The 17342-nt window shown below is 49.9% G+C and overlaps 3 protein-coding genes across 3 annotated transcripts; 1 reads left to right on the top strand and 2 right to left on the bottom strand.

Annotated features, from left to right (window-relative positions):
• Positions 1-1470: 1470 nt before the first annotated feature.
• On the bottom strand, positions 1471-3677 carry TGAM01_v209618 (IBR domain-containing protein; the record flags this gene model as incomplete). Its single annotated transcript, XM_024550598.1, has 2 exons — positions 1471-2878; positions 2992-3677. 2 exons carry the CDS (start codon positions 3675-3677, stop codon positions 1471-1473), a joined length of 2094 nt encoding a protein of 697 aa, XP_024404640.1.
• A 1121-nt stretch (positions 3678-4798) lies between these two features.
• On the top strand, positions 4799-5065 carry TGAM01_v209619 (hypothetical protein; the record flags this gene model as incomplete). Its single annotated transcript, XM_024550599.1, has 2 exons — positions 4799-4845; positions 4954-5065. The coding sequence occupies 2 exons, from the start codon at positions 4799-4801 to the stop codon at positions 5063-5065; spliced, it is 159 nt and encodes a 52-aa protein (XP_024404641.1).
• A 7905-nt stretch (positions 5066-12970) lies between these two features.
• On the bottom strand, positions 12971-15127 carry TGAM01_v209620 (hypothetical protein; the record flags this gene model as incomplete). The annotated part of the gene is made up of 1 exon (XM_018808093.1): positions 12971-15127. The coding sequence occupies one exon, from the start codon at positions 15125-15127 to the stop codon at positions 12971-12973; it is 2157 nt and encodes a 718-aa protein (XP_018658750.1).
• Between the last annotated feature and the right edge of the window lie 2215 nt (positions 15128-17342).

Genomic DNA, 17342 nt, shown 5'->3' on the forward strand with positions numbered 1-17342 from the left:
AGCTGAGGCAAGGGTCAACCCGGATCTGCAGCCTGGCCATCCCAAGATCCCGGATTCAGTTGACGTGAACAGAGCCCACCCAGCTGTTACCAGTGTACTACGCTTTGGAGTGGATAGCCAAATACTGCTTCAGCGGGTGAAAGATGCACTGAGTGATTTATTCACTTGAAGGCCTCTTTAGGGTAGCATTGATGCGAGGGTCGGATGAGACACAGTCCTCATATCACGTAGGGCATCTCTCAGTCTACACGAAGCATGTGTAAATGTAAATCAAGTCGAGGCAGCCAAACTGCCAACTTGGTGTATCATGTCATCTCTCTGCCGTCTCTTGGCCTCAGCTTTCCCTCGTGCGTGACCATCTCTTTCAGCTCTACGAAATCAGCCCATGCCAGCCACAACTACAATACTTTTAAAAACGAAGAAATAATCACACAGCATTTGCCAATTTCTTGGTAAACATTAATTATATTTGTCTTAACAAACAGTAAGACCCAGCTATCTAAGGCTATCTACTAGTAATTGCAAATGCAATAGTGTGTGTGACACAAACAATCTTTGAAATCCGCCCCAGTTTCGGCCCTGACCATGGCCTACCCATAGTTAACCCAGATAAAAATTAAAAATAAAAAACAATCAGAACTTTTTCATTCCATACCATACCCTTTTGCTTTCCAGGGTGCACTACGGCGTCCTTTCGGCTGGTATCATAAACAGTCATCCGTTGAGAGTGCAGCGAGGCTCTTGAGCTCGCATCGGTAAACACAAACATTAGAAGAGACAGAACTCAACACATAACAGTGTGAGAGGCGACTAGTAGAAGTAATTAAAATGCAATCTTGGTCGCTTGCTTGGCCTTTTTTTTTCGTGGTGTTTTCTTTTTCTTTTTTGTGTGTGTGTAATTTAAGGGGCGGGCTCTGTCAATCTTTCCATAAACCGAAATGCCCAAGAAATGCTGATAGTGCAATCATAGAAGGGGAATCGCACAATATTAATAATTATGAAAAGAGTAAGGAAGGACGAGATGGGCAAAAGGCCGTTCTCAATTATACCATACTGTGATTAAGAAGCGAGCGGCATGGGATATAGTTGAAAGAAATATGAACAGAATTAAACGTGGCTAATGTGGCGAAAAGGTGTTCCCGTGTAAATAAGAATGGGGAATTAGGAAAATAGGAAAATAGGAAGATAGAGATCGTGTCGGCAATCGAACCGTACAAACGAAAAGAGAAAAAGCGGTAATTAAACGAGGGCGCTGAATGGGCGAGAGAAGAGCATAATCGAACGGGACCACAGGAGACAACAAGTCTCGGCCAGAGAAGAGAATGGACAAAGGAAATAGGTGATAGTCGTCAAGGGGTATCAGGTATATGTCTGCAAACATCAAGGTCATCGTCATCTGACGACCAAGTCTCTGATGATTCTGCCAGTGCCTCCCAGGCTGGGAAGAGGGAGGACTTCGCCATAGCATGATTATTGCTGCTTTTCGCTGTTGCGGGTCCTGAAGACTCTATCTTCGGGCCACTTTGGAATGGAAACACGGCGGCAAGCCTGCTTAGGGCTCTGCTGTTCAAACTCTCTGCACAGCACCTCAATGACGAGGACCCATCGGGCCTGTATGTGGCGCTGGCGAGCTGCAAAGACTTCGTTGAAGTGAGTCTCCTCCCGGAGAAACTCGGCTTCCATCTTGTCGAGAACTTCCTGTCTCTTATCCATGAAAGTCTCGAGCTCATTCTCTTGTGTGACACGGCAGTCTTCCTGCTGCCTGTCTTGCCGCTCTCTCATGACGTTGATCTTGCCCGCCCATATTTGCTCCATGGTGTCTCGTATATGGTAGTGGTGGCCGAGCTCTCGGAGATCTTTCTCGGTAACAGTCCTGGCTGCTGCCTGCGAGCTCGGGTTTCTTCCAAGGCCGTTGCAGTAGCCTTCCATGTGCTTGATTCGATAGCCAATGGTATCTTCGTATTTATTCAGACGGTCTTGCAGCTCCATCTCGGCCTTAAGGTGACGGACCTCCATCGAATTCAACGTCTTCTTATGTCGCGCTTGGATGGCTTCCTCTTGCAACTCGTATTTTTCCTCCAAGGTGGCCTCTTGCATCAGGTGGCGTGTCTGCAACGCATCTTTGGTCTTGAATTTGTACTTCATGAATCGATGCAGCTCTTGCTGCTGTTCCTGCCCCAGCTGTTGAACAGACGGGTTAGAGCGTAGCTTCAGTTCGTTAATAGAAGACAGAGTCGCTGCGATCCGCCGCCGTTGCAATTCATCTTCAAAGCTGCAAAGGTTGGGGCAGCCAGTGATGGGATCCCAAATACCCGTGCACACAGAGCAGAACTGGGCCTTGCATAGACAAGTCGTGATTTGGGATGTCTCGCTCGTGCTAACCAGATTCCTACACTGGTAGCATCGCCTCCAAATCTCCTTGTCATTTTGCTGTTGCTGCTTCTTCTTCAACAACGTCAGCTCCCAGTCCAGAGGGCAATGTTCGCCCAGGCCATGGCCAATGTCTTTGCATATGCCGCACATACGACCATTGCATTTGACGCAGGCGAGATCAAATGGGTGCCTGACATCGTACCCATCCTGGGGCGGAATAAAGTGGCCACAATCAGGGTCAGGACAAAACAATTGCTCGTCAGCCGGAGTATTGAGTTTCACAACTGCCAGCAAAAATGTATCCTGGTCATCTTGGTTCAGAATTGCCCTGATCAATGAAGGCGTAAGCGGAGAGGAACAGCAGCTTGGTGGCATGAGGGTTTCATCCTCGACGGCTTGCTTGATCATAGTTTTTACGCAATCAACGCAGTGGATGTGGCCACACTTGAGCTTGTGAAGGGCGCTGGACTTTTCTTCAAAGCTATCTCGACAAGTGGTACATACACTGTATGAAGTTGCACACAGAAGACGTCAGCTGATAGATCCGCATATAGATGGAACAATAGGCATATAGCATATGGAAAATGGGAGGATAGTAGGGGGGAATAGAAGACTTACATCCTGACTTCAACAACAGGGGGTGGTAGCGGTGGTGGTAGTATCTGGATAACCTTCTTCTTCTTCTTTCTCCTTCCAAACAAACGTTCTTTGATGGCTTGAAAACTGCTCTTCTTGGAACCTGCGCTGGCCATGCTCTTGGGAGAGGGTATGAAGACCCTTCGAGGAGAGAAATTGTAAATTGGAAGCGGATCTTTGGCCGGCTTGTCGTCATTGCTACCAGAGTCGATGGTAGAAATGTAGCGTTCATAGTGGGCAAAAGTCAGGCTTGATGTTGAACTTCTTCTTTCTCCACCTTCGGAATCAAATAGCGGGCTCGGAGGGCAGACGGCAGAAGATTGAGTCGATACACCAGTTCCATTGGTCTTGTTGGAAATATTAGAAAATAATCGGTCCTGTGGGGTTCCAAACGACGAGTCCGACCAGCTGCTAGCGGGAGGACATTGGCTGGCCAATGATGGCAGAGTAGCGGTGATGCCAACGGCGCTTGCTCTAGCCAGGAGCTCCTCATCGGCCTCAGCTTCAGACTTGCCCAAAGGCAGCTGCAACACCCGTGTGCAGTACTCTGCGTCGTTCAGCTCGATGACAGTGACGGACCCGGTAGTTGGTCTTTCTGCGGTGCTTGGTCTTTCTGGAACGTCAGGAGCCGGCGCCGTAGGCGATACAGGGACCGACAACGGGTCCATAGTGGCACCCGATGTCGTCTGTAGAGTGGGGACGAAGAGGTGCTATGGGATGATGGAGATCAAAATCCAGATTCAATGCCGGGTGATGAATGATTGTGAAGAGAAAGGGAGGAAGAAAGAAGAGAAAGAAGATGTGTTGGTGGACGAGAGAGAGGTGAAGAGGGCCGGGGTATAATAAAGAAAAAAAAAAGCAGGTGCTTTTGATACAGGGGTCTTTCTTCAGGACACGGACAATGGGGCCTGGGCCCAGTTATGCATATATACATGTACATACGCTCAGAGTACCTATATGTGAGTGCCATCCCAGCTAATGTACAATGACCTATTGCCCTGCAGGGAGTGTACCAGTACGGTCAGTAGTATAGTCGTCGATAATGGCCATAGGCTCACTGTCCAGCGAGGAACTACATGGAAGTACAGATACTCGAGCACAGTCGGTGTCTATTATCGTGGCAATTTGCCCAAATCCCCTTACCACCAGCATGCCCAAGTGCCAGGCCGAAGGGATCCGTACATGTACAGTCCGCAATGGCTGGTGGATGCCGATCTCTACCTCGTCCCCGGGAGCAACAACACAGCGGTGCTCGTGCGAGGGCGAGATGGGTTGGGGGCACCATCCCGGGCCGCGAGAGATGGATAGAGGGGTGTGGCCCGTGTGGATAGTAGTAGTATTGGAGCTGTTGCGAGACAGACGTTCCCAATCGGGCAGTGTGGGCTGGCCAAATCTTGGGTGGGCTCGGGAGTGAGATTGGAGAGGACAGGGATTGAGCCCTCTGATGCAATTGCCAGCTGTCAGTGGGCTCGCCTGACTTTTTCTTGATCCGGAGCCTGGTGGAGGAGCGGGCTAGGCGGTAGGACTCACAACGCACCGTGCTGGTGGTATGCTCTACTCGTATTTCGTCCATTGGCTGGTTACTTCGGTAAAGTTACCAAGCGGTGCTACCTGTCGAGAAGATGGAGAATTGAGCCGGTCTTGGGGTACCCTGTAAAGCTATTCGTACCATGAGATCCAAATAGTGCGCTATTCCTAAGGTCCGGAGATTCTAGCAGTCGACTAGAGAAGATGAAGACGAGGGAAAAAGGTCAAGCAATGGTATTTATCTTGTGGAATAGAATCCCACATGTGGAGCGGTCAGCCTCATAGCTGCAACAACAGCCGCGAAGAAACGTAAGTAAATCTAGGCAAATCCAATGTTCAACCGTGTTCAATAGTAGGAAGAAGCGGTTCAAACTTCGAATCGTAGGGGAGAAAAAAGAGAGCTCACAGTGATTACAGGAAGCAATGGCTACTCGTTCATGGTTTTGGTTCAGTTATTCTAGTGTTGTTTGCGCAGTTCAATTTAAAACATCATTTGATCCTAGATAGCTTCATTTCAGCTAGGGTATAGCTGAACAAGCACAAAAGGCACATATACAGCGCTTCCAGCGCCAAGAGATGAAGTATACAGTGGGTTCAATGGTCAAATTACACAGTAAGGCATCGACTAGATTTGAACGTTCGGCACAAAGCTTAATTTAGGAGCCATTTTTTTTTTCTTGCCCAAATGCCCCTGTCAGAATCAGCACATAGGCAAAATCTAAGACAGGTCTCGGAGAGAGGACCACTCGGCCCTCAAGGAGGGTAACATATAGTAGCACAAGAGCAGGAAAGTAAGTTTGCCAGGGTATTGAGACGTGAATCGGTGTAAGAAGGGAGGAGAAAGAAAAGCAAAGAAAAGAAAGCAGAGGAGAGAAAAAGTCACCTGAGGGATTCGGAAAAAAAAGGGGTGGCAAGGCGAGACAGAATGATGGCATCAGGCAAGGGCAGAGAGTTTGGAGCGCGAAGCACTTGTTATGAATAGGTATCTACTAGTAGTCTATACTGGCTAGGTATGCCACAGCCAACAATAGCAAATGCATAGTAGATGGGGATAAGGTCTTGTTACTTGTCTCGGCCACTGGCCTTTGTTTCCATCATTTCGTTTATTCTGCTAGTAGAACTTGATTCCACTTTCTTCGCCTCACTGTTGAAATGCTAATGCTAGACATAGACACGGAATGGCACCGACTTTGAGGCATCGCCGCCATCTCGGGCCAGTTGATCCGACACAGCTGGGTCTTGTAGTTGGACCCTGTAGCCTGGCTGATGCTTGCTGATGCTTGCCGATGCTGATCTCCATCTCCAAATAGGCGCTACTAGCGCCTGTGATTGTTTGTGATTTCTGAGTGATTGGCCGATGAGATGGTGTTGGCGCGAGCGCTTCGCCGACTAGGGAGGGGGGGTGAGCCTGGAAATCAGAGAATTAATTACCTGTAATCACTCTCTGTGTATCGTATCTACACAAGTGTGGTTGATTTATACAAGTACGCGAGGAGGCCAAGGTAGGTAGAAATAAACATTGAAATTAAATCCCCCCAGCCCATCCGTGCAGCCCATCCGTGCAGCCCATCCGTGCAGCCCATCCGCGGCAGCCCGTGCCCTGATCGAGCGAATGGCGACGCTCCGATCAATTGCCTGCTTGACCGGTCTGGGGATCCCGTCGAATTAAGCCTCTTTGCATTTAGTGGCGGCGTCGTACCAAGCTGAGATCGAGGCTCTGGCCGATAGTATCACAGCACTATTACCTGCTGGATAGCAGTACTACGAATGCAGTGCTACGACTGATTGCTATAGCAGACCCCGAGTGGTTGTAATTTGGGTCGGTCTTATGCTGTGTATACGATATTTGACGTCTGGTGTGCAGGGGCGAATTCAAAGCCGGGCACAGCCAATGCCGTAGCACCCCGTAGCATTTTGGGCGGGCTTTAGCACAATTACAGTGGAATAGCGATAGTGGTGCCATGTACATACCTGTAAGTGTAAGGCGCCTACTACATGTAACTTCCTCTCCTCAGGGGTCGCGCCTGTCTCTGGTCTTCGCCGCAAAAATTATAGAGTGCATTTGCATCTTTCCCTCCCACAACACCATAATCACGGCTCATTCATCTGAAATCTCCATTTCCATCGTCGATTCTGCAGCTGCTTACTCGGCTCTGGATCAATCTGCATTCATAAATCCAGCAGCCCGAATATTCGGTTCTCCCTTCATCTCTCCCTCTCGCTCCACCGTTAATGTCTGCTCTATCCAACATGATGCCCCAGCCTAGCCCAGGCCTTTTAGCCACTCACCCACTCCGGACGCCTCCTGGGTCCTCTCGGCTGCTTCAGGCTGCTCTCCGGCTGGCTGGATGGCTTGTGTGAGTGGCTCTGCTCCCCAGAGCTCAGTTGCGGATGACAGGCCAATATCCTCCCTGGCGTGACAAGGCATCTGTCTCGGTGGCTCCATCGCCCATGTCCCAGCTGGGGCCATGACGGCAGACTCCGGCCTACCGCTGGCATTTTTTTGACCATTATTCTTTTGACTTTGATTTTGCAAGGGCGTGTGCGGCATGGGGTCACCTCGCTTGTTGCAATAGGTACTGCTGCCGCTGCCACTGCTGCTTCTGCTAGTATATGGTTGGGCTGTGCAGATTTGAGACACACCTCTGTCGACTCATCGTATGCAATGGCCTCTTCGCCAGCGCCAGCGCCAACGCCAACGCCAACGCCATCAGCGATCTCGAGCCCGCACCCCCTGCCGTCCAGATCCGTGTGTGGCTTTGAGCACGTCCGCCAGATCGCCTATCGCCGCAGTTCATCGCTTCTCTCCATGTTTGAACGAAGCGGATCGTCGGACAGCCTGTATGCAAGTCAAGCACTGTAATTGGCGTTGCTCTCTTGCCCTGCATGCCACTCGTCACATTTGCTCTCAACTCAATCCCTCGCACCCAAAGAGAGCCTTCCCCATTGGAAGTGCTTGGAGAGGCCAGTATGCGAGGCCATGATCATCCGGGCATTGGGGCTACACGATGATTGACCCAAAGCAACTACCTACTACCCATGGAAAGGGCCTACTCAAATGACACGACGCTGCTTTGAATTATTGGGCCTCCGGATGCACAGCAGCCCAAATCTAATAGTATCACCCACCACTTGGGTGCCTTCATCAAAGCAGATGGCCGCCGCAGCCGCTAAAACGCCTACAAGGGAGACAAGCTAGCGACGGCAGGACCACAGATCCATCACGCGCTCAGGCTTTACAGACGTTGAAATCAAAGCGAGCCGCTTGTTGACGCTTATTACTATGGCTTGGGGGCTAGTCGAGGTCGTCGATCCCGGTCTCCAAGCACTGACCTGTCCATCAGTAGTGGCGATACGTTGCGGAGAATCTACCGACGTACTGTACATGCGTCTTTCTCCCCAGGCTCTGTAACACGTATCTCCCTACATGTACTTACTCGTACGAGTGCTCTGCCAGTATTTCGTCCTTGCTGCCCGTCCTACCGCCCACATGCCGCCCTCTCCGTCTTTTGTACAGCAAACTACCTCCACCCCGTACAGTAGTTTACCGTATTACGGAGCTCGTGTGGATTCGGTTGGTCTTGCTCAAAGGCCAAGCCTCACCATTCACCGCACCATAGCCGACAAAGAGAAACGCCGAAAATACCTACAGGTGATGGGCAAGCCAAGAAACCAATATCAAACATTGCCACACAAGAGCACAAGACTACATGTATGCATATGCAGGGAGACACCCAATCGCCCGCGCGGTGGTTCACGTATTTGCGATACACGGCAGCACGATGCCCGAAAGATAGACGCAGCTTGGCAGCTTGGCTTCTCTCCCATCGCCTCAAACTGTAAGCTCGTCGTTACACCACAGACTAGCGTCGCGGGATCTAATTTACCATCCGCGCCAAAAGCCTCTTGAGTACCGCCACTTGCAGCAAAATGTATTCTACTTGCGCGCAGGCCAAGATCGTCCGGCAGTCTGTGATCAACCGATGGCGGGTGAGGACCGCGGGACCCTGCAAAAGCGTCAAAAGTAGCCCAGTCAACAAACCAACCAGTAGCCGCATCGAGCTGGATGTTAGTAGGGCTGCTCTTGGTCCTGCCAGCTTGCACGCTTCATACCTGTCGAGATAAAGACCTAGTACAGCTGATGGGTACTCTCTGGCCGCGCACTCGGCCATCAACGCCGCTTAATAAATCTCCCTGATGACTTGTTTGCCTTCGACTTTGCCTTATCGGCGCCTGAACTAGCCCAAACCAGCAGATACACAATTCTCTTTTCTTAGCCGACAGAAGAGCTGAAAAAGATGGACGGGGCTGGGGTCTGTCCCGTGGGCTTCATCAACAGATCAGTGGGGTGTTTGGTGTTATAGCACCCCTGCCAGCTGATTTCTTCACTCTAGACGAAGTACTAGCCTATGTGTATACTTGGGAGAATAGAGACAGCACGGCCGATATCAACGCGATGAGAAAGGAAAAGAGGCGCGCCATTGAGTCCAAGGCCGGGGGGGTCAATAAGGGGCCTCTCCTGGGTTATCACAGCCGCTGTCGCTTTGAGCGGTGAATATCGATTTGAGCCCGATCTGAGTCAGTGGCGAGTTCGTTCAAGGCAACAGGGCACTCAGATTTCATTGCACACATGTTTCAAATCCTTGCCAGCCGCCAAATCATCTGCCTATGATAGCCACTTTGCTTGTGTTACCAGGAGCCCGGAATTACTCCAACACCTTGACGTGAATATACGAGCCATGTCTCAGACTCAGCCGCAAGGAGAGGCATCGAAGCGCCAGCTCTGCTGGTTGTTTGTCAAGCCGCCCGGACATCACACGATCCGGTCTAATAGTCTGCGTAGAAGCAGGGCGCTGCCGTCACTCACCGAAGCAAAAAGAAGTTTGTGACGCCATTGCTGGTGGCTCCGAGCAACTAGAATGAGAATACGCTGAGACATGGACCTCTAGTGTCGCTTGATTCCCGGTTTGCATCACCGAAAATCATTCAGCTGAGACCGTAGTGCCTCGAGATAGGCCGGTTGAACTCAACAACCTGGTCGGGACCTGGCAGACCGGTTCAGCTCTGGGCTCCCCAGAAGCAATACGTTTATTGCCTTGCTTGCTTGAAGCTACCCGGAAGGCATGCCAGCTTGTGGCCAATTTTGGCCAACCCACAGAGCCAAGTCATGAAAACTGAAAGTACACCGAAGTCACAGGAGCACGAAGACAGAGATGGAAGTAATCGCTAGCCTTTCAGCAATATCCAGGAACAATGAGCTCATCTGATCCAGTAACATGGATGAAGCGAGAACACAATTGCTGAGACGTAGTAGACTATGCTACATAAGTTGAATCTGTAGTGACTGGGTTGACAAGATGAGCGCTCTCTCTCTCTGCCGTAACAAAAAGAAACAGGAAACAGAATCATGCTGTTTTTGTCGCTATCAAGATTTGGTTTGAAATTGATATCAACATTTCGGACCAAACATCTCCTTCCCGAAGACTTTATTTTTTCTCCAAAAGAAGTAAAAGACTCAAAGATTGGAGATATGGCAAGTATCACCTTTGCCGCTACGAGATACCTTTGAGATCCTAGCCAGCTCTTTATTACCATCTTCTTCTTCAGTGTCCTTGGATTGTCCGGTTATCATACTTGAACTAGCCCCAAGAAGACTACAGACATAGCTTTTGATGGCTATGTCAAACTGCCTCTGCCAAATCACATTCTAGCAGGCCACTAGTCTCACGGTGTCTCTGTTACAATATCTCACCCCGGCTTTGTTAGCCTTCCGTTTTCACAACCATGTCAATCTGCAAAGAAGAATTTTGTTAAGGTGGTTCAACTAGCTCCGATCCATCAAGCAGTCTTGTTTAGCAATACAGTATCGTCAGGAAATCTCACATATGCTTATTTAGTAAGACGCAAATTGACTCAGCGAGAGAGGTGAGAGAGAAGACAACATTGGAGCAAGTATCACACAGCGCAGAAGACAGTTGTTAGATGGCAGTTCTTCCTCTGGTTGGAAGAATGCTCTATCCTTCCAACTGTCGACTGCTATATTTGTACTAGACTACACACTTGCGGATCTAAAAGTAGGCTTGATCGATGGCAATGCCCACAGTTTCGGTCCTATAAGCTGTTCAGATTTCTGCAATCTCATCTAAATACTGACTGGAGATCTTCATGGCATTGCGGGCGACGTAAACCTCGGACTGCGCATTGTCAGTCGCAAAGTTAAAAGATGGCTGTGGAAAAGCTAATTCGGAGAGTGAAGGAAGGTATACTGGATTCTTGGTTTGACTTCCTGGGTCTCTGATGAGGGCTGCTGTCAACTTCTAGCTGAGCGAGCACAAAGTCGAGACCCGCAACGCTGAGTTAGGATTGACTGAGGTAGTTCGTGAGTAAGGCCCTTGCTTGCTGATTATTGGTACATATACCATCTATCTCGCCGCCGCTCAGTGCGGAGATATGGTTCATTTATCTAATACCTCCCGCCATTTCTTCCGCAGGAGCGTCTTTAGTTCTCGAAAATCTCTGAGGCCGACTCACCACACGAAAACATCCAGATTACAGAACCCGAGACATATCAATGGGTGCTATAGGCTGTACCAATATTAAACAAGGATTTTGAGTGTAGAAGTCGCTTGGCTGCGAGACAGACATAGGCTTCATGAAATGCCCTTAAAGCTCTGCAATATCTAACCTTGGTGTCCTCTCCGACGGCAAGTGGCCATCATCGACCGTCATCGACCGGACAAAGCACCTAGCCGCTCCTAGAAGAAACAAACCTGTTACGGGAATGTAGGCGTTGCACCTCCAAGGCAGAGCACTGGTGTGGTACAGCAGACACCCATCCAAGGCAGACTGAGACATCCTCAGAACAGCATCACTGGAATTCAGCAAGATATACACTTCAACGTGTATCAGCAACGGGACATCCATTAACTCATCTACAACATGCTCCAATACGCCAAAGCCGCAAACTAGCTGGAGTGCGGACAGCCGACCACAGTCTACTAAGCACTTGACCTGGCATTCAAGCCCTCCTCTCACTTCTAACGGATAATACATCGACCAACGATATGCTCACACAGCTGAGAGATAAAGAAATCATTGAAACATTGTCGGAAGAGAGTTCAGATCCATCTCAGGAACCGTATGAATTGTCTAGGAGACTTTTTATATTCGAAAGACGGCTTTGCCAGAAGATGAATCCTACTTCTCCGAGGTTTTGGTAGGCCCAATTTCTGATGCGTGGGACCTAAAAGATTGGAAGTCTAACGCAAGAACTACAGAGACATTCCTTCATTAGATTTCTATACGAGCTAGTAGAGGGTATTCTCCTCCGAGAAGACGGTGCAATCTGTCAATGAAGTAGCACGCCATTTTCGCATTTACAATGACTACCTCGACAGATTTCGCCTGACAGTACGATGAGGCCATATATCCTAACAAAGAACATCAAGGAATCCACAACCGACACATGTAAAGCAGACTACCAAGCAGGAGAGTGTATGCGGATCTGTTGAAGTGAGCGCCACCGGACACTCCTTTCACTACCTCGTTTCAATACTTCGTTCCACCGGGCCTACCAAAAGGGCTGTATAACTTTTACTAGACTTGTTGATTCTCTGCTGCTTCCTACCTCTTTTTGCCACTCCTGGTATAATTACAGAGCCCTTGCATTTTCTGAAGTCATGCAGATCAAAGGGGACAATAAGAAGGCACTCGGTGGGTTTCAAGCTCGCTGCAGTGACAGCAACCATGCTGAAGGAAATCCTTTTAGAGAAAAAGTCATTACCAATGCGTCTGGAGCTATTGAAGTCGGTAATTGCGTTCAATGCGACTATAGTCAGCCAGAGCAGCAAAGATTGGAGTCTCTCGCATACGCAAACGAATATTGACATTTTACAGAATGCCTCGCAAAGCCCAGTAGTCCCGCAGTGTTTCAGGTCTAGCACACTGAATTAATCGGAGCTCAGGTGGATAACTTGACTCGCCCCATGGACGCCTATCGACGTTTTCGCCATCGCCCGCCTATGCCACCTATTTGTTCATTGAGGTAAGAAGAGAAGAATCCAATCAATGGAATGGAGCAATGTGTTTAGACAAAATAAAAATTAATACTAGGACACTATGTGACATGGTAGAGTAGGTAAACTAAGATAAAGTCAAGACGTTGTTCGGGTATATGTAGGTAAGTAAATACGACCATGGCTGGTATGATATCCGTCCCAAAGCATGATCGCACTTAAAATCTTCGAAAAATCAAATACGACATATAGAGACGTAAGAAATCCACAAAAACGCCTCAAAGAAAGGTATCACCCATTCTTTTCGCTAACCCTTTTATTTTTCAAGAGACAAAAGAAACAAAGAACGTAGAGAAAAAAAGAAATAGTAAAGAAGGAGGGAAAGGCAGGAAAAGAAGAAACAAGCTTCTTCCTCTCACTCATACAGTGTTGCCACGCCAGTCATCAGCCGTCCTCTCAGCAATCTGCTGCTGTCTTCGTCGTGCTTCGCCAGCCAGTTCCCTCATCAAAGGCTCGATGATTCCAAGGCCGCTTACGTCGTCGCTTCTGCTCATCGTGTCACTCCATTCACTGTCGTCAGACATCAGCTTCTCGCCAACCAGTCCTGCTGCAATCCGTTCTCGAGACAAGCTGGCTCTCCTTGTTGTCGCCTTGTTGCGTTTGGTACTGCGAGCTTTGCGCTCTGCAGTGACCTCGTCGTCTGAAGCCCAGCCTCGGCCCTCCGCATCTGTAAACTTGTTGGTGTTGAGTGATGGATTGATAGACTTGATATTACGGCTCATGTCATCCAACACGGGCACCAGAGCTCGCAGCCAGACGTCGCCATTGCGCTCCAGGCGGCGTATGCGACGCTCCACATCCCGGAGGCGATTTTCGTGGTAAGATTCGTAGAGTCGTAAGATTTGTTTGTCCATCATGTTACGCTTCTGCTCCAGATACAATTCGCTGTCAATGTCGCGAGAAAGCCGCATCTGGCTTGGTGAAGAGACGCGTGGTGAGGAAACACGTGGTGTAGAGACGGGAGTCTCTTGAGGCAATCCCGGTGAGGGCTGAAGATCAGCAACGACGACAATAGGGCAGAGCGTGTAGATGGGGGATGCCTTTTGAGGGCCTTTGCCTTTGCTTTTGCTTTGCTCGTCTGCATCGGCACTTTCTACCTCTTCACCCTTCTGCTTATATTCCGATTGTCGTCGTTGTTGCAGCTCCTTTAACATTTTTGCGTTTCGTACAGCTTCCATATCTCTCCTCTTCTTGTCTCGAACTTTATCGCGACGACTCTGTATTGAGCCTGCTGTTGAGGGACGAGAAGGCGTTTCTTTGCTAACTGATAGCATTGATTGAGTAGATACAGCCTTTCGAACGGCACGCTTGCTGCCTACTGAAGAGCCATCTGTTTCCTCGGTGATGGGAGAGGGAAATCCGATGCCCGGCTTGTACTGCTGCTTATTTCTGGCCTCGCTCTTTGGAGGTGGGGATGGCAGTGGCTTTTTGTTATATCCATCCCGAACATTCTCCTCGTCTTTGATTAAACTCAGCAGACCGTCAATGGAAGCCGAATGTGCTGGATGGTGATGCTTTTGACTGGCAGCAACCACCATGCTCGTTGCTTTTGCTGATCGCTGTGCTGATCGCTGCTGACTGTTCGGCCTTCTTGGGGGAGTTGGGTGAAGACCCTGCGGCAGAGTAGTAGGCTTTGGGAATATGCTAAAGTAGTGAGGTTGCTTGCTCTTTGTGCTGGCTACTGTAGATGCTTCTGTAGAATAGCCTGTAGATTGGCTATTGGACCGTCGATGGCTGCTTTGGGTGTGGTTGCTCCTTTCACCCAAGCTTGATGCTGATATAACAGATTGCTGGGACAGAATGCTGTTACGCTGTGAAGCAAGAGCCTTGGCCAATCCTTCGGGCGTCTCCGTTGTGATTGGATGGTAAACGGTGATGGTGCCATTCTCTTCGGAGTATGTTTGAACCGCAAAATTCCGTGGGAGAGTACCGTACGTGGTCTTGGCCCCTCCCGACTTGACACCGGTATTATTCTTGACGTTCGTATCGTCTTGTGCTTTTGAATCGGTTGCAAACGGCATGGCATCGAGAGGAATCGAGATGGCAATGTGTCTGTGTCCGCCGCTCGTAACACCTGACACGGCTGAGTCTGGCAGTTGGATATTCACCGGCGGCCTGGGTACGGATTTGCTTCTTCTCTTGATGCTCATGAATTTATGCCATTTGGACTCTCGCTCTTTTTCTTCTCCGTAAGAATAGGGAACCGACATGAAGTTGTCCGACGGTGGGTCATTGGACTTGAAAAATTCAGCCAAGCTCATGGTGTTATCTTGCTTGTCGAGATCATCGTCGTCCAGATCGTCATCATCTTCAATGTAAGTGCTCTTCATGAGCTTTGGTGTCATGACTGACGGTTCGATCATGGAAGCTCTCTTGTCTTCCTTTTTGCGATCCAAGATATGAAGACCGGTACTGTACCGACGACGAAAGACGACAGGATTAGAAGCAAGCGGTGATGGAGGTGGTTTTTGGTCCCCCACCCACGGTGCTAAAAATGTTGCCTCGACACTCGCCATTTTGGTCGCTCCTCGAATAGAGTGGGCTAGTGGACGAGTTATCGTATCAACAGAACAGCCGACAATCAGGGCTGTACTCTGTACGCACTCAGAACGCCGATGAAGGTGGCAACGCCCTTGCGTGCTCGAATCACGCCACTAGTTCTCAGAGCCTCCCTGACCAGGAACGTTTGAAGGATGCCTTGACAGCCCGTCTGGTGGCTATGAACACTACCAGACTAAGCGTGCATGTTAGAGTGCATACGATAGTCGGAAGCTTCAGGGCCGAGCTGTGAACTGCGTGGGCTCTCTCGCCCTCGATAGGGCAGATGTATGTCTCAGTCGGCGACTAGGGGAAGCGAGAAGTCGCCTGGCTGTGCCTTTGGATGGTGGGAGGCGAGGTAGGCACGGGCCAAAACAGGCAAAGATACCAAGAAATAAAAAAAAGCAAAGGGAATAGAAGAAATAGAAAACAGCGAATGGGAACTTCAGTAATGTCTAACACCAAGCGGGTCTAGACGTCTCTCTGAATGAATAGAGTATAGTGGTTGAAAGAAAGCCGGTTTACGTATAAGACGAAGGGAGGTGATGACGCTGATGGAGAAAAAGCAACGCTCGGGTGGCAGGTATAAGCTGAAGAGCTGAAGACGGGAAAAAGAAAGAAAAGAAGTGTAAGAAAAGGAAAAAAAGAGAGTAGTAGTAGTAGTAGTAGTAGTAGAAGGGAGCGAGACGGCGTTGGCCCGCAGCTCACCAAAGCGGAGGAGGTGAAGATGGTGAAGAACCGGAGCCCTGAAGATCACTTTTCACAGCCATTATCAAAGCCAATGTCTTTAATGACATGGGTCTCTCCTTAAACATCGGGTCACCTTTTGATGAGGAGGCCCTCAACCTTCCTGGCACCCTGGCAACTGCCTAGCAGCATCCCCGGACCCCCGGCTCTTGAGCAGGTACAGAAGCGAGCCACCAAGGGCGAGCACCTCCAATGGCACAGCGGGTATCTCCAGAGCCAATTTAGCTCGCAGGGTGGCCCCGTTTCGGTGGCGTCGTCCGCCATGAGAGCCCATTGGCCGTGTCGGCTGTATGAGCTACAGCTGGCCAGCCAGTAGGACTAGCGACGCGATGGCTTGGACGGCCTTGAAAGCGGCTGTTTCCAGCAGGATAGCTGGTAATTGACGAGCTGGAAACCAAGTTCCGGGCTCCAGCAGAGCGATCACATCTCGCGCTGTCTTTCCCTCCCCGCACGACTGCCCCGGCTCGCGCATTGATTGTTTGAATCTTCAGCATGAACATCATCCCCCAAAAGGGCCGCCGTCCCGACTATCTAGAAGCATTTGCCAACCCTGTCTTCACACGTGTGCGGTTGCAATGCCCGTCATCTGCCGGTTCTCGACTGAGAGCCAAAAGACGAGCCGAGATGAACCAAGCAGCGATGATGACAATGACGGGTGGGCTGCAGGGATCTGGGGCTCCAGTCCGCTGATTGCCGTGGAGTCGTCTCTAACCTCTGCCAGTCTTTTCCGACATGGGTTCGTAATTATAGACCGCTGTCTTGGTGCTACCCGTATGCACAAAGTAGGGAGCAGCAATGGTGCCCTTGAAGGCTCTCCGAAGGGATGCGTCTTTCGCTCCGGCATACAGACAGCAGGACCATCAAAGCTGAGCTAAGCTGGCTGGACGCATTGGATGCCAGATTAGCATCCAACGCTATTGCTCGTATCAGCTCTAGCGAGCCGCGGTGGCATCATCCTTTGACGAGGAGCGAGGAGAGCCAGCCAGGCTCGCCCGCTAACAATACTGTTGCCAGTAATGATCGTATGCCGGCACTCATACGGTAGCGACCTGGATCCTGAATGCAAGGGGACGCGGAGCTGCAGGCGAAATTATCCACCCTGGGTACGAAGTGGCTCCTCCATGTCTTTTTTGGGAGCTTTTGAAATGTCCGCTCGCCATGCCCTTCCCTGCTCCCTGCCTGCAATTCATTTTGGTTGATTTTTTTGGTAGCGAGAGGAGGAAAGGCTTGCATTCCGGATTGCCGATAGACCGTTACGCTGACAAACAGCAAAGAGACTGGTGAAAGGAAAGTGCCCGCGAGAGGTCAAGCTGATAGATGCCTGTTCAAGGTTGAGAGGTAAGTAGAAAGGGGAGGAATTTTGAAGTCACTGTTAGCGATCTTCAGGTATCGTAGGCAGCCGCACTTCAGCGTAAAGTACCTACCTACCTACCTACATACCTTAAG

The sequence above is a fragment of the Trichoderma gamsii genome, assembly GCF_001481775.2.
Source record: "Trichoderma gamsii strain T6085 chromosome Unknown Scaffold_49.2, whole genome shotgun sequence".
NCBI classification, from domain to species: domain Eukaryota; kingdom Fungi; phylum Ascomycota; class Sordariomycetes; order Hypocreales; family Hypocreaceae; genus Trichoderma; species Trichoderma gamsii.